This window comes from Sebastes fasciatus, chromosome 3 (assembly GCF_043250625.1).
Source record: "Sebastes fasciatus isolate fSebFas1 chromosome 3, fSebFas1.pri, whole genome shotgun sequence".
NCBI lineage: Eukaryota > Metazoa > Chordata > Actinopteri > Perciformes > Sebastidae > Sebastes > Sebastes fasciatus.
Window position 1 is genome coordinate 6,641,386 of NC_133797.1, and position 24,557 is coordinate 6,665,942.

A 24,557-nucleotide genomic window follows, 5' to 3' on the forward strand; every position below is an offset into this window, starting at 1 on the left:
ACAAGACACATTTAGACTCTATCGCTGAAAGAGTTCAGAGTCAAAGAGGGAACTTTATCTTCAAGAGTCTCTTACAACATCATAAAGTGCTCTGCAATGGTACCATAGCACAACCCCGTGTCCTATCAATAACGGTCATATACAACTGGTAATAGCAAATATGATTTGTAGGAAACATAATGGCACCTGAATGAATACTACAGTGTCAAACTTGTTTTTGTTTTCCCTTCAATCTCTGCTGGCATGGACGCCAACCCTGGTCTCAGTGTCTCAGTACTGTGATTTGTAAACCCATCCACCCCAACTTCTCTTCAGTTTAGGAATATTACACTCCCTAAATTGGTAAAATCATTGTCAAAGCTGAACCTTGGTAGCATGATACATTCCCTCCAAAATGTATTTGGCAAACCAGAGGGGTTTAATTTTCCAGCAAGTCCTGCAAAACTTAACGACATAATAGTTTGTCATTGCATCCCCAAATGATCGATCCATTTGACAGTGCCTTCCAAGATGCATGACTTTACGATACAACATCTATATGGCTGTTTTCTAGATAAGGTGTGTTTAGGTTTAGGTCAGGGAAAGATCGCGGTGATGGTTAAAGCTGCTAAATATGGGATTGAGAGCATTTCTATTGCCTCTCAACAGCTCTCAACGTGGTGACAGCGAGCCAGCGGCTCACAGCCAACGGTGCTAACGGCGCTAACAGTGCAAACAACAGGTGAAAGTGCTGACAGAGATAACTGTGTTTACCTGAAGGGGAACTGAAGGGTGGGTGTTACGCATATGGATATCAAATTTAGCACCTTTAAAGGAAAAATTGACTGCCAGTAGGAAATGGGAAACCAGCAGCGTTCTCCGTAGTCACAGTCACATGCTTTGTCCTCCGTCAAGATTTGCGGTGCTATAACAAACAGACATGAGTCATAATTTATGCATCCAGAAGAGGTCGCTTGTCAGCAAAATGTGAACATAAGTTGTTTTTGGCATTTGAACAAATGACCAATGTTGTTGTGTTGTTTTGTTTTTCTGGTTAAGACAGTCTCTTAGTTTCTGGTGCTGTAGAAAGAGAGAGAGAGAGAGAGAGACAGAGAGAGACAGGGAGAGAGAGAGCGAGAGAGAGCAAGACAAGTGACAGCATTGATGCAGAAAAAAAGAGGTGAGATAGAAAAAGCTGTAGGAGGAATGCAGATCAGTAACAGATGGCTTGACATAAAAACAAAGACAAGAGGAGAGGAATATATGTGTGTGTGTGTGTGTGTGTGTGCGTGTGTGTGTGTGTGTGTGTGTGTGTGTGAGTATGTGTTCTCACTTCTATTTGTGTTGCCTCTGGCTGTTACGCTGAGTATTGTCTTGTCAAAACCATTAAACACACATCCAATTAAGTACTGTCACTTTGTAAAACACAAACGACAACACAGACTCACAAATGAAATAAATAACACACACAAATACACGTACGTACCGTTTGTTCTGGCTTGTTCGTGACCTTTCTCTTTGGCCCTGTCAAAAACACGCTATTATCATGATGCATATTTCACATTATGCATATTTTCAGTATATTGTGTGTAATGGTTGTTAAAGGTACAATATGTTACAGCATTCAGAGTTGGCTCCTCCTCTCCGGCTCAACCAGCGAGCGAGGAGAGAGAGAGAGAGAGAGAGAGAGAGAGAGAGAGAGAGAGAGAGAGAGAGCAGCGATGGTCGAGTGAGCTATAGAGTGAATGAAGAGAGGGAGCAACGTTAGTGAGAACAAAGCAGTGAATCAGAGGAATAAAAAAGGTTATTTTCAGATTGTTTCACAGCGGATTTGAATGAATGCAGCCGGAGGGCAGCCTTCATATATGGCGTCAGATTTATGTCATATGTCACAAGAATGATAAAGCATGGTCTCGAGCAAATTATGTTATTTCATACACACAGATATTAACTGCCACTTTCACAATATAAGTTGCCGCGCAACTAATTCAACAACCGAGAGTTGTACATGCAGCTGCGGGCGAGAAACGAAACATAGGGAGAGGCAAAGAATGACACCTGTGAGTATAGAACTAAGCAGCGAGCGCTCAGAGGAGTCACCACGAGATCGAGAGAGAGAGAGTCTGCTCAGAGAGCACTGGAGGGCAAAAACACTCTCACAGGTAACTCTGCTCTTGAAGTTGAATCCTTCTCGCACACATAGACCTGACTTTTGACAGTTTGGGGGCGGAAACCAAGGGAGGCACTGGCCCTCTTATATCATTTTACTTTCAACACGAAAACACCCACACGGACTGCTGTATGTGGTGTCCACCATGTTGGAGAGGTAAGATCGACTGTTTCTCACTTGATTCTGAGCCGGTTTTCATGAGATTTGATTTGTTATAAATGTGAGAAGTTGAACATGATACCGGATACTTATTGGAATTAAAAAGATAGATTTATATATCTATTATATTGTTATAAAACCACCTGGTTGTTATCGTATTAATAATTAAATTAATGACTTACTAAAATAAACCAGACTATTTTTGTTCTGCAGATTCCAGTTAAGAGAACACGTTGCTCTAGAGCCCAATTATTTTTTGTTTACATATCATGACTGCACTGCACTGTATATCTGAACATCTCAAACACTTCACTCACTACCTTGTATCTAGTATTGTATTATGAGTCTATATTATAGTATTTTATTGTAGTATTAAATTACAAATATTATAGTATTGTATTGTTATATAATATAATATATTATATTATCGGTGTCAGTGTTTAAAGTGAGTTAATGAAGAGGAAAATTAAATATTAGAGGTGAACATTATTTGTGACATTGTTTGTGTAATGGCAATTTTCCAGCCTGCAGAAGTGGATTTAACGTATCTTAACGTAACAAAAATAGTCTTGTTTATTTAGGTAATGAGTTGATTTGATTATTAATACAATAACAAGCAACCAGGTGGCTTTATAACAGTATAAATCTACATTTTTGGAGAAACACAAAAGGTGAAATTCTAAATAATTCCCACTTAGATCAGAGTCTGCATGTCCCAGAGGAAGTTGTGTCTATTCAGAAGTTAATGTTTTAGCTGAGCTGACTCGGTCTGCCCCAATAACTGAATTTAATTCCAATAAGCATTTAGTATCATGTTCAATTTGTCACGTTCATAACAAACCACATTTCATGAAAACCGGTTCAGAATCAAGTGAAAACCAGTCGATCTTCCCTCTCCAACACGGCGGATGTGACATACGATACAGAGCTCCGTGTGGGTGTGTTTGCGTTGAAAGTGACCAATCATAAGATTGGTTTTCCGCCCCCAAACTGTCCAAAAGTCAGGTTGATTCGCGCGAGCAGTATTCAACTTCAAGAGTTACCTGTGAGAGTGTATTTGCCCTCCAGCGCTCACAAAGCAGACTCTCTCACGTAGTGGCTCCTCTGTGCCCTCACTGCATAGTTTTATACTCACAGGTGCCATTCTTTGCCTCTCCCTATGTTTTGTTGCTCGTTCGCAGCTGCCTGTATAACTCTTGGTTGTTGAATTGGTGCACGAGTACCTGTATTGTGTGAGTGACAGTTAATATGTGAGAAAAAATATAATTTGCTCGTGAGCATGTTTTATCAGGCTAGCGACATATGACATAAATCTGGTGCCATAGACTTCATCCCTCTCTGCTCAGTGTGTGTGCCTCGGTCAAACTGACACACCGATAACAGCACACAGCAGAGGAGAGAGAGAGAGAGGAGCAGGGGAAAAACACAAAGCGATGGAACAACCCGTTCTCATCTGTCAAATACGGACGCTTTGTATCTGACAGAGCTAAAGGGGGACTTGTGCATCAGTATCACAGACACCGAGAGGCATGGCAAAGTGGTGGTATTTGACCACCTGAACGGGCTGCATACACTGCACGTTGTTATTGGCTCCTTGCCTTCTGACACCCAGAAACATCCCGAACACAGCAAAATAAGATGAAAAGAGAAAAATCCAGGCAGAGGGCTGCAGGTTCTCTGCAGAAACAGACACCACCACACACTTCTAGTGGGGCAGAGGTGATGATTGAGAGGGATTATTTTTGTATCAGTCTATACATTATTTTTTTTACGCTCCACAAACCAATAAATGCAGAACAGATATTGCGGTTACCATCGTGTTTGCATGTGTTATTAATGTTGTTTTTTTCTTCTTTCTTCAACAGAGGTGTGTGAAGTGAACTGCGGCAGCCACGGCGTCTGTTATGGCGGTTCGTGTCGATGCGAGGAGGGCTGGACAGGAACTGTGTGTGACCAGAAGGCCTGCCACCCAATGTGCAGCAAGAACGGAGTGTGTAAAGAGGGGAAGTGTGAGTGTGACCAGGGATGGACAGGGGAGCACTGCAATATTGGTGAGTAGATCATACACCACACACCCACACACACCCACATACACACACTACAGGAAATAGTATAAGAAGGGAAAGTGAGGCCGTGACTAAGATGTTCCTCAGTATGCACAAACATGGAATTAACTATATATTTATATATATTCATATTCCACATGCAAGTGTTTTACTTTTCCTTGTCACTGGTTTACCAAAATGTGGTGGAATGCGGATGTCTGGAAAATCCTATCTGTGCTCTGTGCAAAGACACTGAGAGGAAAACAGGATTTTCCAACCATGTTTACCTTTGGGTAGCCAGACTGCACTGAAAAGACAATAAAGTTATACTCTAATCTGGCTTTACTTCATGACTTACTGACATCAGTTTCCAGTAGGACACAATAAAACAGTAGCACACCACAACACAGCCTTCAAGAAACCTGGAAACAACTCGAGAGTTGGTGGGTAGTGAACCCCTCTTCACTGATAGGACTTATAGAACCCATGACAGACATATTACAGTCTCTTTTCTTCATTGTGACTGCCGGGGGTGAGAATGGAGGGAAATGTTGCTGCTGATTATATGGATGTCCATGTTTGTGTTGGTTATAAGTAGCTGTGTTTCCATTAAGGTATTTTTATTTGCATTTTGAAGTAATGCATTCGAAAAGCTGTATGGAAACGGAAAAATTTGAGAAAACTTCCTCAATTGCACAAAAAAGGTTTACGGCTCGCTTGAGGTGGTTTTTTTCTTTGTCAAAAAAGAGTTGATACGCTAAATGGATTATGGAAACCCCTTTAGTCGAATACATTCTGACGTAGTGAACATTTAACTCACATAACTGGGCAGCTGTTTCTGCTGTTTTTAGAGTGGTGCAGGAATGACTTAGTCAACCAACCAGGAAGTTAGCATCGCCCTGGGTTCCCCCAACAAAAAGCCAATGGGATTGTTCCACTGGGTTTTGGATTATTGCAGAAAATAAGCTCCGTGATAAACAATACTTACACGTTTTGTTCAGCAAGATAATCTCCACAAATGAACACGACTTTATGATTTTTTAAGCGTGAATGCATTCGCCTGAAGTAAAAAAACAACTACACCACGGTCACATGAATGCGAGTATACACAATGAGGCCGTGAAGGCGGACAAGTCGGCATGATGACATTTAGTTGTCTCATTAACCACTTGATAGCAACGGTCTTTTTAAAGAGTGGGGTATTTATTTACGTATTTTATGTCGTAGAACAAAACATTAAAATCTCCTCAGCTTGTGTTAATCACAGACGTTATTTCAGGCATATAACTAAAAACCCATTCAAAAAACCCATTGACTTGACTTGACCTAGAAAAGGGAACAGAAAGTGAAACCGTTAACCGACTAGATTAGTGCGTTGCATTCAGCGTGCTGTGGTTTTAGTGCCTAACAAGCCGTTCAGCGGCAACAAAAAGCCGACGCACAAACAGGTTAAATCATCATTTATCGCAAGCTTCAGTGTGTGAGCACAAAAGACAACTGAATCCCCAGTTCACCTGTCAGGGAGAGTTACTGTAGCAGCCACAATGCTGTGTCTATTGGACACAAGCAGCCACTATCCCAGTAAAAGTCTCCACCGCATCATTTAGTTCAGCTGCGAGGTTGTCAGCTGTGTTTCAGCCCGGCGTAACATTAGCAAGTGTCCGACACACTGCGTGTGTGTGTGTGTGTGATGGTGAGTAGAAGTTATCAGTAACGTTATAGTTGTGAACGTAGCAGTGCAGTGTGTGTGCAGTTTATTTGTCGGTGAATAAAGGCAACAACTCCTCAAGACCCGAGCCAAGCTCCTGTGTCTTGCAACGCTGGCTCCGGCTCACTTAAGGTGGGCTGTTAAGGTGGATTATCCTTTAAGTGACAAGCCGCTCCTCTGAGTTTAGCTCAGCTTTTTATTTCATTTTAATATTTCTTTGAACCGTTTCAACTGATAGCATTAATTGGTCAAAATTCATAATGTCGGTCAATGGTTAAACGGTTAATTATTACACACACACTCCTTATTTTGCTTGGTATCTACAGTTCCAACAATAAGATTGAGAAACATCCCCACCCTGCTGTGTTGTAATAGTTCAACAGAGAAACAGATGAGTAGTAGAACCTTTGTGGCAGCTTCAGCTCACCACCAAACCCCCTTTCACTAGTTGTCAAACAGACAGACAGCTACAGTATTGCTGGGAAAGAGTTGCAAACAATAGTGAGACGAGGGGAAATCCAGTCGGAGCGCTTGTTCCAACAGCTCGGTTGTTTAGACAGGTTGTACGGCTGGGGAGAGGATTCGTACTTCTTCTGCCCTCTAGTCTCTAACCATCACATTTACATCTCACGTTATAGTCTGCTGGAAACTGTGACCTCACCGTAGAATTGTTTTTCCATAGTCATTAATTGGCTGTTTTTATATTTTTAGCATGGAAATATCCCAGTTTACAAAATGTCCTATGATTTTTCCTAAAGCCAGTCCAATCCAGTGTTTAACAAGAAAATAACAAATTATCGACTGAAGTCGGCCTGATTTTGGACCCTGAACATGCACTAGAGTTAATGAGGTGTCTCAGAAGAATATCATGAAGAATAGTACAGATCTTCTGTCTTTCTTTCCCTTTCTCTGTTTGACTGAATCTCTCGTGTCTTATTGAATTTTCTACCTCTCTCTGCTTCCGTCATTGATTCACTTGTGATCAGCTGCCCTCACTAATGGAGATACTGGAGTTTTTTTTTTACTCCTCTACTGCCTAATTGTCTGGACTAAAATGCTCTCTTTCTATCTATCTGTTTCCTTCCTTTCTTTTTTCCCCCTTTCTTCTTAAAGCTCACAATCCGGACATTAGAGTAAAAGGTACTGTGCTCTTTTCTCTTCTCCTCATCACTCGCTTTTTTCTCATCATCCCTACTTCCTTTGCTGTTCTCTTCGTGTACTGTGGAGCTGTGGCTGCTTCAGTGGTTATTTGATTTACTTATCTATTCAGACTTTTTTTACTTTGGATATATTGAGTATGGTTTTTTTTTCTCTCATCCCCTCTATCATTTTACCAGCTCTTGTAACATTAGCACAACATTTGCTTTTGAACATTTCAGGATTTTAATGTCCTGCAAAAATGCACAATGGCTTTATTTTCTGTTGCCTACCGGGTTGCACACTTGGATGTTTTTCTGATAAAATAGAGTGAATCACTTTACAGCTTGTTTTGAATGATGTGAATAGATGTCTCTCTGTATTTCATCCACCAGTTCCTCAGAAGTAGATTCTTTTTTTTTTTTTTAGTTTTTGAATGCTGGGATCCCCTTGAAAACGAGATGATACATCTCAAGGGATTCATCCTGCATGATACAATAAAATGCAGTTAAAACTGTTTATTTGTCATCGACTCAAATGCCTACTTCAGCCTCCTACAGTTCTTAAAAAAAAAACATATTAGTAGTTCTTTTTAGGGATGCTCCAATACTGATATTGGATATCGGGCCGGTGCTGACTCAAATAGCTGGATTGGGAGCCGAAATATTCAATTCTATGTTTACGTCTGATTACTAAGTGATGCGTCAGCAGCATGCAGATAGACCGCATAGCTGAGGGAGAGCGAACAACAAACATGTCAGCTGTTTGGAGGTATTTCACGCTCGCTACACCAACAAGTTCTATTTTGTTTTATAAAGTTAGTAAAGAAATGTTTCAGTCAAGCCTGATGTGGCCTTACACATAAAATAATGATCCCAGTTACTTCCACACAGTGAGGCATACAGCTTATTAATTAAACACTGGTATCGGAACGGTGCTCCGTGTCGGCCGATACCCAAGGACCAGGTATCCCGCTATCGGGACTGGAAAAGTCGGATTGGTGCATCCCTAGTTTTTTTCCATCAAAAGTTACAAAGAAATATAGATCAGAAAGTCTACATTTGAGGGAGTTTTGAGTTATGTTGACCAACGACATTAGGTTTCTGGTTTTTCATCATTTTACTATGAATTGGTTTGACATTAATTACTTATATTTTAAGGTTTCTGTACAATACAGCTGTTAATGTTAACATTTAAAAACAAGGCAGGGATCCACTTTCTATTATGTTGAAGCTGGGTCACAAAAAAAGGAAAAAATTAAGCCTGAAACAGAACTGGAACCAAAAGCAAAATGAAAAGAAACAAAATAGTCTTCCAAAAGCTGTTATTGTTCCACTTGTAGATACTGTATGTCTGACATTGTAATATTTGACATTCTTAGTGGCTTGGGATTGTCAAAGACATGTTTTTACTTTAAGAAGACAAGCTCAGTACACGCACAGACAAACATAATATTGAAAGTTTCTGATTTAGACCGTGAAATCCTGGCTCTGCTTTAGGCTGAGTTTTCCTGTAAGCTGTTTCTCCCCCCGTCGATGTCTTTATCCTCAGGCGTACTCCTACATGTGTGTGAATGGTTTTAAGCGTCCATAATCTCACTCACACAGTCGGCTTTTGTGCTAAAGATGTCAGTCATACGTTACAGGACAGGACATTTATATAATTGCAAGTATTTGCACAATGCAAAGCAAGTGGTCATTGCTCTGTGAGTATTAAATTCATTTAGCTGATTTTAAGCCTTTTGTCCGTGCAACATTGGAATATTCTATATAAGGAGCTCAATTATACTCGTTCGGAGGCAATGCACTGTTGGGCAATGCAAAGAGAACATATTTTGATATTTTGGATTATAAGGCGGCCTTCCTTTACATCATGTACTGGATACAGGTGCATATTAGTTGGTCAAGGTTATTTATTTGTAGCTGTAATTGCTAAAGAGACTAATCAATTACTCCTCCTAATTGAACTTCCTTGTTGCATCTTATTGTATCCTGCTCTTAAGTGGTTTACATTTGGATATAGTGGCTAAGATGTGTACAATGAGATCCTGAAGGACTTCTCTAAGCCTCGCTGACATCTTTGTCAGCTGTTGAGGCACAGAAACACAGCTGTTTGATTTAACCCTTTGATGCATATGATCATACCAGCGTGAACTAATCTGAACACTCTGAGGCGGTGCACTGTCAGATTTATTCTTATGAAGTTTGACTTTTCACTAAAATACAGTTTGCATGCAGTAGTTTTTTTTTTTTAAATTATCATTCATTTTATTATTTATTTGTTTATTTATTTATTTATTTACAGACTGACTGACTTATTGAATGAATTTGAAATTGCCTGTTACATTCACCAGAAGATCACTTTAATTTTGAAGTCAGTTCTTGGTAGCTTGCATTTCACCGTAATGCCCAGTATATACACGTACAACACACGTACAAAACAACGGGGGAGCTAGTTTGACTTGTCTTTTTCACAGTGGAGGCTGGCATCTTCCATCACAAGCTCAACACGTACTGTATAAACTCACTTTGGCGCTTCAGTTCATTCACTTTCTCCAGGCTCTCTCCCCTGTTCCCTGCTTCCCTCCAGATACAAAAACACACATCCATACTCGTACAACACACACATGCACCCAGGAGTATCTCTGTCGGGGGGGGAGAGCCGTGGGTGAAGCAAAACGCCAAAGCGAATCTCATGCCGGCGGGTTAAAAAATGACACAACAGTTAATATTTGTACTTGCTGTGTTTAGAAACAATGACATCACAAGTCCACATGACCCCCACCCCTCAATATAAATACTGTATCGCCTGACAAATTGTTGACATTTGATGATTCTACAAAAGCAAGGATTGTGTTCAATGCCAGTATTTTAAAATGATTTCTTTCTCAAATTTCACATGGCTGTACAGGATTGGCCAAAAAAAGTCAAATTTAAATATATTACGGCAAGTCTAAAAAATACTGTAACCAGTGTTTTAAAGAACAGAATGTTAACACCCCCAGGTTGTCATCAATGGTAGCGGCCCCGATCCTGACTTTTAAGGGCGTATTCACACCTGCCTTGTTTAGTTCGGTTGAATCAAACCCTGGAGCGTTTACCCTCTTAGTGCGGTTCGTTTGGTGAACACAGCAATCGCACTCGGTTGCAGCACCAAAACAAGCGAACCAAGATCTCCTTGAAGGGGTGGTCTTGGTTTGCTTCCAAACGAACTGCGGTACGGTTCGGTACGGTTCGGTACGGTTCGGTACGCTTCGTTTGTGGTGAGAACATGATAGGACCTCGATCCGGCCCAACTGGAGAAAGCATTGTGCCTTTTTGGATTAAACCATCTCCGGTAGCAAGCAGCGCTGTGCAACAACAACATTACTACAAAAGAGCCTACGCTTGCCCTCGCTATTCACATCAGTACTAAACAGGTGTAACGTCAGGCTGTGTTGAAGACCACGGGCATACCTGATGGATCTTCGGAAATATTTTCGGCCGATGAGCATGTCACAGTTTAGGAGGGTTAATGCACGCCTCCTCCCTCCGTCCTCCGTACGTCTTGATATGCGCCTTCCGAGACTCCAGTGCATCAATACATTGTTTTCCAGTCGCCTCATTTTCAAACTGTATCGTTTGCCTTGGATGAAAAATTGCTACGAGGTAAAAAAAAAAAGATGACCAGGGCCAAGATCAAGCCGCGAAGTTGTCCCTCTATTGTTGCGTTCTGGAAGTCTGCTCTTCTTTGTTTACTTCCGGGAGTTTTCCCTGCATCGAAATTCTGACCAATTAGAGAGCAGTTTCTTTGCGCACCAAAATTTTGGTCCGCTTGTAAACGCTGCCGTGTGAACACAAACCAAACTCGAGGCAATATGCAGAACGGTAACAATTTGGTCCCTGATTCGGACCAGAGCAAACGGACTACAGGTGTGAAAACGCCCAAAGATAATTTCTAAGTGGGTCAATCTCCAAAAATGCTGCATTCTACGCTTCCCATAATGCAACTCAATGGCACCTTTTGCTCTTTAATGCCAGTTAATTCCTGTGTCTTTAAAGCTCCACGAGCCTCATTCACGGTTTTACATTTTTCTTGGGGTCAGCATCTAGTGGTCTTTAGAGCCGTGGTGGTTGTTGCTTGATCCTGCCTCAACTAACCACTCACGTTCACCACACTGAACAGTTTATATAACAGTATAACAACTTTTATTTGACAGCAACTGTGTTATTTTCCACCGAGATGCTTTTGTATTTACTGAAAGGTGCTAGGTCGCAATCTTTGATTGAAAGTCCTTGAATGAGAATAATTCTCTGGTTGTTTTCTTTTTAAATAATAATTGTGAAACTTTTTTTTGTTGAATGTTTTATCAGCTGCCTTTTGTCCTTCTTCCCTCTTTTGTGTGCTTCAAATATGAATAGGCAGATTTGAATGAGCTGATCATCTTGACTCTGTTGAGGTTCTACTGCTGTGTCTCTCTTCTCTATGTTCTTGCACTCCCGTGATCCCAGCTCTTTCTTCCTCTCCTCCTCTTCCTTTGGCTGCCATTTTCATCTGTCCATCACAGAGAGTATATTTGGCAGTGCTGCTTTTGTTTCGATTTACTTTTTTTCCCTAATTTTCCTCCCTCTCTCCCTCGTGCCCTCTCCTATTCTCAGGATATAAAGGTAATTCATGCCAAAGATGTAATAAAAGGCCGTTTACTGTCCCAAAATACAACCACTTCACCCTTCGCTTTGTTAACTTCAACTTCCTTTGAGTGTGATTTATTTTGTTTCATTTTATTTTTTCCTGTCTTTTCCTTTTTTTCCCCTTTCAGCTCGGTATATGTGTTTTTTCTTTTATCTTACAGTGTTCTACTTCTGTTCTTATTTCTCCAGTTCTTTTTTATTAGTCTTGTTTGTTTTTCTGTCACATCATTATTGTCCCTGTCTCTGATTTTCACACACAAAACACAGACTGTACACAGATGAAGATGCACGCAAGCACATACACAAATGAAAATGCACACACACACAAACAAACACAAACCCAAGGTGTGTGACTCCTGTTTTGTCTTGCATCCACCAGCCTGATATATGTATGTGTGAATTTCAGCCAGCTGCTGTTCCTCTGTCTTCCGTCTATTTATCTATCTTCACGTTCCTGTCTCTCTATTTTTTACTCCCTTTCCACCCTCCTTACCACCTCACCCTCCATCTTTACCTCCATCCCCTTGTTCTGTCTCTCCAGCTGGGCTTTGCTTGGTTCTGATACTCACCGTTTATTAATCTGATTGCCAGCCTCACTGTCTTTTCTGTGAACGAGGAATGTCAAGCAGAAGCATAAAGTATAGCCTTCGGAGGCATGCAGACCAAACCACCCTGTCCTCCCTATACTTTGTGCGCTGTGTATCTGTCTACCTGTTGTGTTTTCACATGGATTTTAACCTGTGATTTTGTTTATTTTTCACTGACTAGACGAACAACACCAAAGGAATCCATATTTCTAAAGCAAAAAAAAAAAGCTTCCTTTTAAAGAGAAGCTGCGGTCTTTGTCAGCTCGTCGGGTGTTAAATTCCCCCACACATTTGGTTAGACTTCACTTGGTGAAGTCGGATAAACTTTCAAAATTTTCAACATCCTCACAATGTTCTGCTTTCAACTTTATTTCTTTTGTTTGTGTGCCCTGTTTTTCATCATCACATTATGCAACAATAACATCTTCTTCCTTTGTTTACAGATGAGAAAAAAAACTTATTATTTTGAATTAATTTTTTTCCGATTGAAGCCACGCAGCACACAGTAGCCATTTTGGCTCTAACCGATCTTAGTGGTTCATGTGAAACTACAACGTCAGTGCATTTCACCGAAGGCTGACTGTCTGTCTGTCTGTCAGTCTGTGTCTCCTTCACATGTGGGTTAATGTATTGATCTGTCTTTATTTGTCTATCAATCTGTCTTTCAGTCTGTCAGTCCATTTGTTGGAGAAAGGTTCATCACACAGGGCCAAGTGCCTTTATACACATCAGGATTTAACCAATATGGGTCTTTGATGTCTTTTTGAAGGTATTTTTGGACTGAAGCGAGCATTCTGTGCTGACATGCAATATGTTTGAATTTAAAAAAAAAAAAAAAACTCTAAAACAAGTATTGAGTATTTCCTTGAGAAGTCTTGTGAGGTGAGAAAAAGCTTGTGAAACAGCATTCAGACCTTTAGACCGGAGCGGGATGTTATACTAATGTATACCGAGGTGTTATCTTTAAGGCATGCTGCGTCTGAAATCACATACTACCCTCTATACATACTCAATATTTTTACTATCGTTCATCATACTTTTATGTGTATAAACAGCATCTTTTCGGACACACTGAACTGAAATTACTACGTTACTTCCTGAGAGCCTCCTTGCCGGTTGGCAACGCGTACCCATGGTAACCCGTACCAACCTCATGTGACCAAACCATGATTTGTGAGAATCTGAACTATCTAAAAACTGTATGACGCCTACCAAAGTGATATACTTAGTTAAATTAAAGTGTTATTGATGTTACAGAACTGTCCGTCAATGCCTGGATATTTATGTTATCATACTGTAATAATTCACTGGAAATAGTATGCAATTTGGGTACTATTGGTTTCATACTAAGGTTTCAGACATACTAAAAAATCTCACATACTGTTTTAGCGTACAATATTAGTATGAACTTCTGACGCGCACATAATCTCAGAACCCATCAGCTATCGGTCTGATGAGAATAAGCCTCTGGGGAGGCAAGGGGCTATATTTCTGGGGTTCCGTTGTAGCCAGCGGGTACCCGGGCCAAAACTTCCTTTTCAGTGTGATGCTCACTGTTTACAGTCCGATCAACTTGAGACGTGAGACTGGAATTGGAGTCTACGGCCGGATTGTTTCACAAGTAGCCAGTTTACAAGCTCATCTTAAACTAATCGAAAAATCGTTGTCAGACGATTGCTGATTGGATTCTGAGATTGCATTTCGGCCAATGCGTTCTGCCTCTTTTGCTCTCCACACGGACTGTTTACCTGCATTCACATGCAGAATCTGTTCATGGAGATTATCCGAAAGGTTTTAAAGTGACCAGAGGGCAGATTTTTTCATTAACAGCCTGTTTATTTCCAAATCACTCTAATCTTAACACACACTCACACACCAATGACAAAATGAGTGGTACTGTTTGGCTGGCACAGACTTGCGTGATTCGTGAAGAATGCATATAGCCAGGATGAATTCACAGTGCTACAGTTCCACAAATGACCTAGACAGTTGCAGGTATGGATTAGACACGGTAATAATAAAGATAATGAAATGAAGCTGTCAACACTGGTCTAAAGAGTTAGTCTTAGACTTTGACTAGTCTAATTTAAGCTAGACATTTGCACAAAAATAAGGCTGTTTTTAAGCCTGAAATGTCCAGATGTCTCTCAACTCCAGATGTGTTCAGACACAAAGCGTCATTGGCGCGAATAAACTGCTGAACTGCTTGTGTTTATTTGCCCCAAGCAGCCACTGGACCAACTCTACAGATGTTAGCTGGTAGATAGTTATAGCAACGGACACACCGGCCGTGTCTGTGGGAGTGTTTGTGTTCACTCAGCCTCTAACTGAACTCAGCTTCACTTCCGTCTACTCTCTCCTTTTCTCCTCTCATCTCTGTATGTTTATGAGATTCATAAAGCCCCAGGATTCGTGTGAATTTTTCCCTCAAGTTGAAACATTTTGAACTCTCACGGAAACTTTGCTTTGCACCGCCGCGGGCAAATATGCGTCTAACGCCGTCTTTCCATTGACTTTGTGTGCAATCGTGTCACCTGTTAAATTCAATTTGTGTTCCGTCACAGTAAAAGACACACAGTAAAAGCTGTTTCCATGGTAACAATCAATGACACACCGGTTTCTATTTTTTTTTCTTCATAGTAGTCATTGCTTTTTTCAAAATAGATTTGTTTCTGAGATGATTTCACTAATACACACAGAATTTTTCGCGTGCACTTGCAAGTTTCAGTGCCCAGAGCTGAGCTGCTTGAAACACTTTCCCATGTCACTCTGTCTACATTGGACACCTTTCAGCTTCGTGTTTTAGTTGTTTGTCCCATGTGTGTCTAATGGAACGGATACGCTTCAGTTGTAATCAGTACAGCTGTCTACACAGGCCACACAGCAGCTATCCTAAGCGTGTTTTTGCACTTCAAGTCGATTTTCCTCCAACTTCCGCGTAACTAAAGTTGTGTATTAGGCTGTGAGCGCTTTTGAAAGGCTTCTAGTCTGCTGCTTACACACCATTGTAGACCATGTTTTATGTTAACCAAAATCTGTCACCGATCAACCCTACTTAACATAGTTAAAAATTGTACCTGTTTGGGAAATTGATGAATTTAGACTCCATAATAAGCCATAGCTGAAGTCTGTCTTTGCACAATCTGATGAGTATGAATTATTTCTAGACCACACCATGTATTTTTGTCTTTATTTTGTCAGATGTGTGAACTGAGAGATACCTTCAGTGTAGTGTAGGAGTGTATCAAACCTGCAGTGAACCCTGCCTCATGACTTAAGAGGCTGCCAGCCCTTCAGGTCTCAGTGCTGTTTCAGAAGCTTCTCCAAGCTGAGAGGGAAACATTCAATATGTTGCATTTTTTGCCATGAAAATGGTCTGATGTGAAACAAATATTGATTACTCTCATCTTTCAGAGCTCCAGTACAAAACTATTATCGCCTACCTTCAAAATGTATATTGGTTGAAGCCTATAGTTCCCACCCTGATGGCCAGCCGTGACCCCGTCCCACTCACTCCCACTGCTCTAACTTTTCTAACTGTGTGTGTTTGTCCCCTGTATCCAGAGGGTTGTCCAGGTCTCTGCAACAACAACGGACGATGCACTCTGGAGGCCAGCGGCTGGCACTGCATCTGCCAGTCAGGATGGAGAGGGGCCGGGTGTCACGTAGCCATGGAAACACTCTGCGCCGATGGCAAGGACAATGAAGGAGGTATATTTGTGTACATTCACCTGGAAGAGTGTGACCTGGTATGTTAGTTTGTTGGATGGATGAACGTGGGGTAAAAAGAACGAAAAATGTTGGCAAAGGTCAGCTGGACATTAGCAGTTTGCAGATTGGGGTTTTAAGGAACGGGTTCAGTCTTAAAACCTATGTTACAGTGTAAAAGTCACTTGCATTTAAAATGTTAGTTCAACAATTTTTATATCCACATAATGTAGAGAGTCCTGGATATTTGAGTCACCCTTGTAGATCCACATGCGGTTCATTATGTGGTTGGAAACATGCAATGTTAACTTCTTATGGTCTGCAGTTTTTAAAACCTTATACCGGGATTCTATGCGCCCCCTGCAGATATGCAGTGAACTGACAGATAATAAAAGTCCACTTGCAGCATCCAATCAAACCCCAACCGCCAGTCTTACTTGACTCAAAGTAAGACAACAAAAATAGATATAGGCATTACCTTAAGTATGGTATCTAGCTTATGTAAAGCCCCTTTCCCACTGGACAAAAAAAACACTAACACCTACTACCATCTGGCTTTTTTCTTCGGTTACAATTTATCAGCTCCAGCTCCGATCAGCAGCGATGGAAACATGACACCAAGTCTCAGGGCATATTCACACACAACACAGCAATCCCACTCGGGTGCGCACCGAAACAAGCAAACCGAGATCTCCTTGAAGGGGTGGTCTCAATTCGCTTCCAAACGAACTGCGGTACGGTTCGGTACGCTTCGTTTGTGGTGAGAACATGATCCGACCTCGATCCGGCCCAACTAGAGAAAGCATTGCGCCTTTTTGGATTAAACCAGCTCCGGTAGCAAGCAGCGCTGTGCATGTCAACACCAGACACCAGACAACATTACTACAGTAGAGCATACGCTTGCCCTCGCTATTCACATCAGTACTTAACAGGTGTAACGTCAGACTGTGTTGAAGACCACGGGCATACCTGATGGATTAAAAAAAAAAAAGATGACTAGGGCCAAGATCAGTCGCGTAGTTGTCCCTCCATTGTTGCGTTCTGGAAGTCTGCTCTTCTTTGTTTACTTCCGGGAGTTTTCCAGCATGGAAATTCTGACCAATTAGAGAGCAGTTTCTTTGCGCACCAAAATTTTGGTCCGCTTGTAAACGCTGCCGTGTGAACACAAACCAAACTCGAGGTAATATGCAGCATGGTAACAATTTTGTCCCTGATTCGGACCGGAGCAAACGGAACTACAGGTGTGAAAACGCCCTTAAAGATCAATTTTGTTATCGGCTTCAACAATCCAGTCTCAGCGGGGGCCATACTGTTGACTATCTCACAGGAATGAAAAGCATGGATCTACTTGATGAACCTGCTAATCCGCTGCCACCTGCTGAGAGCTGCACATTGATGTGTGGCGTATACCTTGCAGCGGGTGTCCATTTACTGTTTGTACACACCGCAGCTCCTCAGCTGGCAAAGGAATGCAGAACATGTATAGTATCAACCTTGATGTGGCAGTGGAGTGGAAAGGCTGCTGAACACCAATCGGGAGTGGGTCTTTCATGTGGGACTGAATGAGAATGTGAATGAGCTGTAGTGTTCAAAAGGCACCAGTATACCGTCTTTTAGATAGAAGCTGAAGACAAAGGGAAAGCTCGGAAACAAGAAACATAAATAAAACTCTGCTAAGGGGCGGGGGGATGATACTGAAACCTTGGAATTGAAAAAAATGCCACCGAATTAGTCAAAGTAAAAAAGAAATTAACAGCATAAAACATCAGCTATCAACAGTTTCACCTGACATTTACTGCTCTGAGAAACAGTGTCAAAGCCCAAAGCCAGGAATGAGAGCAGGGTGGTAATTGGAAAGGTGGAGAGGAAAGAAGATGAGAAAGAAAAAACAAGACAGAGGAGTCGGGGAGAGGAGGGGCTTACTGTGTGTGTGTGTGTGTGTGTGTGTGTGTGTGTGTGTGTGTGTGTGTGTGTGTGTGTGTGTGTGTGTGTGTGTGTGTGTGTGTGTGTGTGTGTGTGCGCGTGTGTGTAATGGCAGTCCCTGGTGCCTGTTCGCCAGATGTACTTTTATAAACTAACAGAGACAAATGGCAGCCCATATTTTATTACCTGACATACACCTCTTTCTATCCTTCCATCTCTCCATCTGTCTCTCTGCTCCACACCTCCTCTGTCCTTCACTTATCCCTCGCTTTCTCATCTCTCTTTTTCCATCCTTCCATCCTTCCATCCCCGGCTTCTCATCATTGCAGCCCCTCCATCGTTCTTCCTTCCCTCCCCAACCTCTGACTTTATTTTTCTTGGCAGCTCCTAATAAACACATACTGCTCACATACTAATTCCACTACGTCGCTCCATTTTTCCTTCATTCATCCATTCCTTCTTTCCCCCCCTTGTCAGAAATTCCATTCCTTTTTGTTCTTTGTTTTTCTTTGATACTACTCTACATCAATCCATCTTATGTTTATTCACACACCTTTGTTTTTGTTTTTTTCTTTTCATTACATTCTCTCGTTTTCTTCCATTATTTATTCTGAAGCCCACTCATGCTTGACTTATCTTATTTAGACAATACACTACGCCGCTTGTCTTCCATCCTCCCCCGATACTAGATGGCAGCATCCCCTCATCCATCAACCTCCATCTTTATCATCCCTTCCTCCTTATTACTGCTCGATTCCTCTGTCCTTGCCATGTGCTTGCATTGTTCATTATTCTTATTCACTTCATCATCCTTCATTGCTTCTTAATCCCCAAGTTGCCTCCTCATCCCTGCATCCATCCATCTATCCATCCATCCATCCATCCATCCATATCCTGTTTTCATCCGCCCATCCTCTTTTCATCCACCTGTAACTTTTCCATCATCCATTTGGCATCCCTCCATACTCCGTCCTTTCATTTCAGGTCCCAATCCTTGCTTCTCAGGTTTGTGAATATAATAACTTTGTGTATGTGTGTGTGTTTCAGATGGCTTGGCTGACTGCATGGATCCAGACTGCTGTCTGCAGCCCTCCTGTCAGAACCAGTTATACTGCCAAGGGTCACCTGACCCGGGGGAGGTGCTCAGCCAGTCTCCGTCCTCATTGGCTCCTCAGCAAGTAAGGAGCTAATTTCCCACAAATCCACATCACTTTTCAGTGTAGCAAAAAGATACAAGAGAGGGGTTACAGGAAGCAGCAACTGTCTATCTATTAATTTGAACTTTTTTATTCTCCTTATAGGCTGCCAGGTCTTTCTACCAGCGCATTCACTTCTTAGTTGGTCCTGAATCCACTCATGTCATCGCCGGAGACAGTCCGTTCAATAAAAGGTAAGCATGTCTCTGTCTGTCTGTCTGGGCGTACAGTAACATCAGGAGGGCAACATGAGTAGTCAGACAGGTTGTTAACAAATCCACAGTTTAATCATGCATTTCAAACCATGCGTGATGGAGATGAAAGCACAAAGTTTGTTGTCAACATCTAGTAGATTTTGCAGAGCTACTTCCTGGACACTATTTTTCAATGCAGTGGACTACTCTGGACATTCCAGATGTGTTCGGCTTTGCTTTCACATCAGGGCTCAACTCTAACTTTTAAAAGTGGTTGCCAGGCTGGTAAACAGGCATCAGCTTTTGGTTGCCAAAACTGAAAATATACCATATATGTTGAGTAAGTAAGATACTATGCAGTTACTATAAGTCAGCTTAATAAAAGAATAAAAGCTTTATTACAGTAACCATACTACAATTTTGTTGTAGTTTGTGTTTTATCTGAAACTTTCCAGAATTTGGATCTTAAGTGTTAGCAGTTAATGTTTCCACTCTCAGTTCCTGGAATACAAAATTGTTTTTGAAACCAAATCACAACATGGCTTTTCCTATGGTGTTCCTCAAGGTCTTGGTGTCTTAATGTGGTATTTTGGAGGGATTATTGATCATTTTTATCAATTCTCGAGTGGTAAAAAATGGTTAGATTTAGTACCAAATCTGTATAACAAATGGTATCAACCCCCAAAAATGCTGCAACAACTTATGAGACACAATAGAGCATGGGAATGGACATCATATACTTCCATCATAATGCTCTAAGCCCTTATACACTTTCACTATTTATTTAAATTTATTTATTAATCTTTTTTTTTTGTTTTATTCCTGATTTATGACCAGAACAACTTGACACACAGTACTGAGCAACAACTCAAATTAATCTTCAGGTTCCCAGCTTTCAGATGATGTACACCACTTCTATGTGACATCTACTGTTGACCTGCTATCTCCCCCTAAGGAACCCCTGTGCACCCCTAAAAAAAAGACTAAAACGGGTCTATGAAAAAGAGGGGAGGAGTGGAGAAGGCTAAAGAAGGAGTAAAATTACTTCCACAAACACGGTTGTTTTTCATCATAGTGGGATCATAAATAATTTGTCTTTCTAAAGCGGTGATTGTTTGACTCATAATTCTTCTGCCTGCAGGTCATACAGTAGCTCACCCTGCTTTTATTTACCATAATATGAGCAGTTGGCTCTGCTTTCTGTCTGCATGAATAGAACAGAAAAAGTGGGAGTGAGACAGGTCTGCCTTTTTTTTTCTTCTTTTTTTTAACTCGCCAAGAGCCATTTCTGCCCACGTCTGCCTCAGACATAACATTCATTAAATATGATAATAGAGAAAGAGAGGGTGGCTGTCTGCAAAATCTGGAGAGCGATAGGCAGAGCTACTGACAGGGAAGAAACATGACGGCAACTCTGTTCAGCCATTTGTCTTTTGTCACCTTTTTTATGCTAGCCTGAATGTTTCATAAGAGCAGTGGGCCACAACCCTGTAATAAAAATGTCCTGTATTTCCATAATGGAATGGGTCTGCAACCTTATAATAAAACATGTTTTATTAGACCTCTAAATAGTTTCGAGTGGTGTTTAGAAATGCCACTTTCACACTTTAAAGTGGCAATCCCTCAGATGTCACTGCTGGTTGATTTAGAATTTGAGTTTGAGTTAAAACAATGAAATTGTGTTCAGAGTTTAGCAGTCGGGAGTCTTTTTGTTGATACGTGAGCGTAGAAACAGAATGGAAAAAAATCATTTTTCTCTGCACATGAGCAAGTTTTCAGAATTGTGTGCATGGTTCCATTTTTTGTGTGAATACAACAGCATTATTTTTTTCTGGCACCCATTCATAATACTGCAAATATACAAATATTGCAATACTTTCATCAGTGGGCTGTAGGCTTAATCACCATCCTCGTTGGGCTAAAGATAGTGACTTAACAGACATTTATTTAAATGAAAATCTTCGAGATTGCCACTTTAAGAGGGTAGAAAGGGTAGAAAAACAAACCGGAATGACTGACAGCTTATTCTTTGTTCTTTTTATGCTAAAAACTGCATGAAATCTCAAAATTAATCTGGATTCCTCTCCGTTAGCTCAGACTTCCTAATTAGCTATTAGCTCTAGCGTTCTGGGTTTTGATAAGCTGCTGGATGGATTTGCACTGAAACTGCAGGAAGAAGCACCTGTTCCCAAATCACAATAACAAACAGGTGTGCAGAATTTTTGGTGATGCTGTCATCTAATATGGGGTTCTGCACTATTGTAACATGTCTGCCATATACTGTACGTTATACAGTGTCTGGTCAATTGGATGGTAAACAGCAGGGTTTTCACAGCATGTGAGGGCTTCTTTCTTCTTAATTTGTGCAGTAGTAGTTTATGTGTAGACTGTAATTGTACTGTTTTACAACTAGTTGCTTTATTTCCAAACAGTGAAAATGTCCATATGAGCTATAATGACATCGTGGCTATGAGTTTCTACCCCCCGTGCCGCAAGCATTGATTGTCTGTAAATGGGAAAGAATATCACTATTGATATTTAATCAGCTGAAAGGGAAAGACCTGATGGTCTGACTGAGCTGGTCTGAGAAAGTGAAAACACGAGCACAGTTTCAATGCAAAATAAGTCACAAAGTTGCACTGCACAACCGGTCAGCATTACCATATGCTAACCGGTTGTAACTCAGTTGCACTGAACTGGATAGATCAACTTGAGGGTTCATTTGGAGCCGAAAAAGGAAGAATGATGGACTTTCATTCAGCGGACATATTGTAGCATTGTGATTGTGTTTGCAGTGGATTCATGGCCATGATGGTTTAGGGACTCAGTGAATCAGGCCTTTCTTCAGCCAGCATCGATATTGTTTGTATGGTTGGACTGATAAATGAGGCAGGTTCTGGTCGGTTTTAAAAGTTCTATGTGATCCATTAGGGTAAGTCTATATCTAATGAGATGAGAGTTCCTTCCTGACCAGAGCTAATCAATATATATATATATATTTTGTATTATTATGTTTTATTCATTATTGCTATATCTCTGCGGTTGTGGACAGCTTCCAGGTGTGAATGTGTAACTGAAAAAACAGAGCATTGCTCTCGGTGGAACTCCACCCTGAATAAATAAAGATGAAGAAAACCCATAATACAATAATAAGACGAAGAAGAAGACTAAATCAAATCAAGTTCACTTGAATGTGGCTCCTGAAAGCAGTGCTGTGGTGTAAAAACTATGCAGTTGAGTGTGATGAGGATGTGCAGGCATGCTAGGAGTGCTGTAGTAACATCAGTGTCCCATTACAGCGCCCCACTCCCACAGCTCAGCAGTTGTTGTTTCAAGTGATGCCTCACTGCACTCTGCAATTCCCCTCACAGGGAGATAAGAAAAGGCAGCGGTGTCTCTGAGTGTATTATTGTATGTCTGGCCCAAGACAGTTTTCCAGCACTGGTTTTGCCCAACCACAGGGACTTGGATCAAACACACCAGGGGGGATTTTCTGTCCATGATGGCTCAATTTCCTAAAATGAATTACAATCAGAAATAAGGTAACTTCTATTGTAAATGATGCATGGTGCAGCTTTAATAAAGATATCCTCTCCCTCTGTCTCTCTCTCTCTCTCTCCAGCTTGGTGTCGATAATTCGAGGTCAGGTGTTGACAGCTGACGGAACACCTCTGATCGGAGTCAATGTGACGTTTGTCCACTATGCTGAACATGGATACACTGTAACACGCAAGGATGGCATGTGTGTATTATTTGTTTATTATTTATATCTATATATGATATGTGTATATGTATCTGTTTTATATGTACCTTGCATCGTTCCCCAAAAATAGTCTCGCCTGACCCTTCCTTTCCATTTCTTAAAATAGATATGATGCCTTCTCAATTTACTAAATTTAACTTGAGAAATGGAACTGATGGAACATAGAGCTATACCAAAGACTAACAGCACACCTGATGATGCAGAACTGTGAGAGAGAGATTATGTGTAGACAAAATATACCGTACCTCACAGTGTTCTGATTGCAAATCTGTTGCAGGCATTAACTGAAATATGAAATATGAGACAAACCTAAAACCAGCTGTGTGCCACATGTATTTCTTGGCGCATTGTCAGTTAGTGTTGATTTCTCTCCTTCAGTGCAGTTCCTCTGGTTCCACAGGTGAAGTAAAGCCACTGCCTGAATAAGGCATTCTGACTAAATAAATATACATTGGACATAGTTTGTATCACAAGTTGTACCCCTCTTTTTATAGTCACAAACCAAAATGTACAGACTCCTCCTCCTCTTATATCCCTGCAACACTGGCACTCTTCTCTATCCATTCATAGCCTGTGGACATACCGGCAAAACAACTCAAACTGCATAACACTTGAACATATATTGTACCACTGACATGCCAATTGATGGCATTGATGAGTAGCCTAAATTATCCTAAAAGAATCATAAATGATGATTTATAACTTAAGTAATTTAGCAATTGACTGTGATGAACTCCACCAACATTTTGTAGCAAAACCTTCCTTAAAAGAGCAGTATATGTGGACTGAGAGCTGGCGTTTAAAATGAGTAACAGCAGTTCAAAATCACAACATTGGAGCCGCGGCCCGTTCACTCATCCGGTGTGAGTGATAGCAGTAAGGGCAAATTTTCGCAATTTGAGGGTTACCTTCTAGGCCTGACCGCGTTAGCCTGGCCAGCAGCAGTAGTTGGAATCACTTCACCGGCTGTGTGTCTCAAACACACGCTGCCTTGATAACCCAGCAGCACACGGACCACAGAATGTGATGTTATCTCTGTTGATCCAGTTGGTTTGCTTCTATGGCTGCAGAAGGCTGTTTGCGTGCCAATTTGTTTCATATGTGGCAACGGTGTCAAAATGGCCAGTGGACGGGATCACAACGGCCAAAATAAAAACAAAAAACTTTCCGGACGGGAGTAGAAATTTCAAAGGAGAACACATTGTCTGTAGCAATGTTGTAGGAGAAGCCAGTATTTCAATTCAGCATGTTTCCTTAATCTCTGATGACATATCATGATCATTTTTGTATTTATTACAGTAAATATATTACATATTGT

At 41.1% G+C, this 24,557-nt stretch overlaps 1 protein-coding gene across 7 annotated transcripts in view; it reads left to right on the forward strand.

Moving 5' to 3' along the window:
- Positions 1–24,557, forward strand: part of tenm3 (teneurin transmembrane protein 3) — a 385,078-nt gene that overhangs the window by 285,444 nt on the left and 75,077 nt on the right. For all 7 annotated transcript variants that reach the window (XM_074628332.1, XM_074628353.1, XM_074628362.1 and 4 more), the window contains 5 exons: positions 4,174–4,359; positions 16,020–16,166; positions 19,134–19,264; positions 19,388–19,476; positions 23,099–23,218. In XM_074628332.1, the coding sequence (XP_074484433.1) occupies positions 4,174–4,359; positions 16,020–16,166; positions 19,134–19,264; positions 19,388–19,476; positions 23,099–23,218 (673 nt within the window). The remainder of the gene's footprint in view (positions 1–4,173; positions 4,360–16,019; positions 16,167–19,133; positions 19,265–19,387; positions 19,477–23,098; positions 23,219–24,557) is intronic.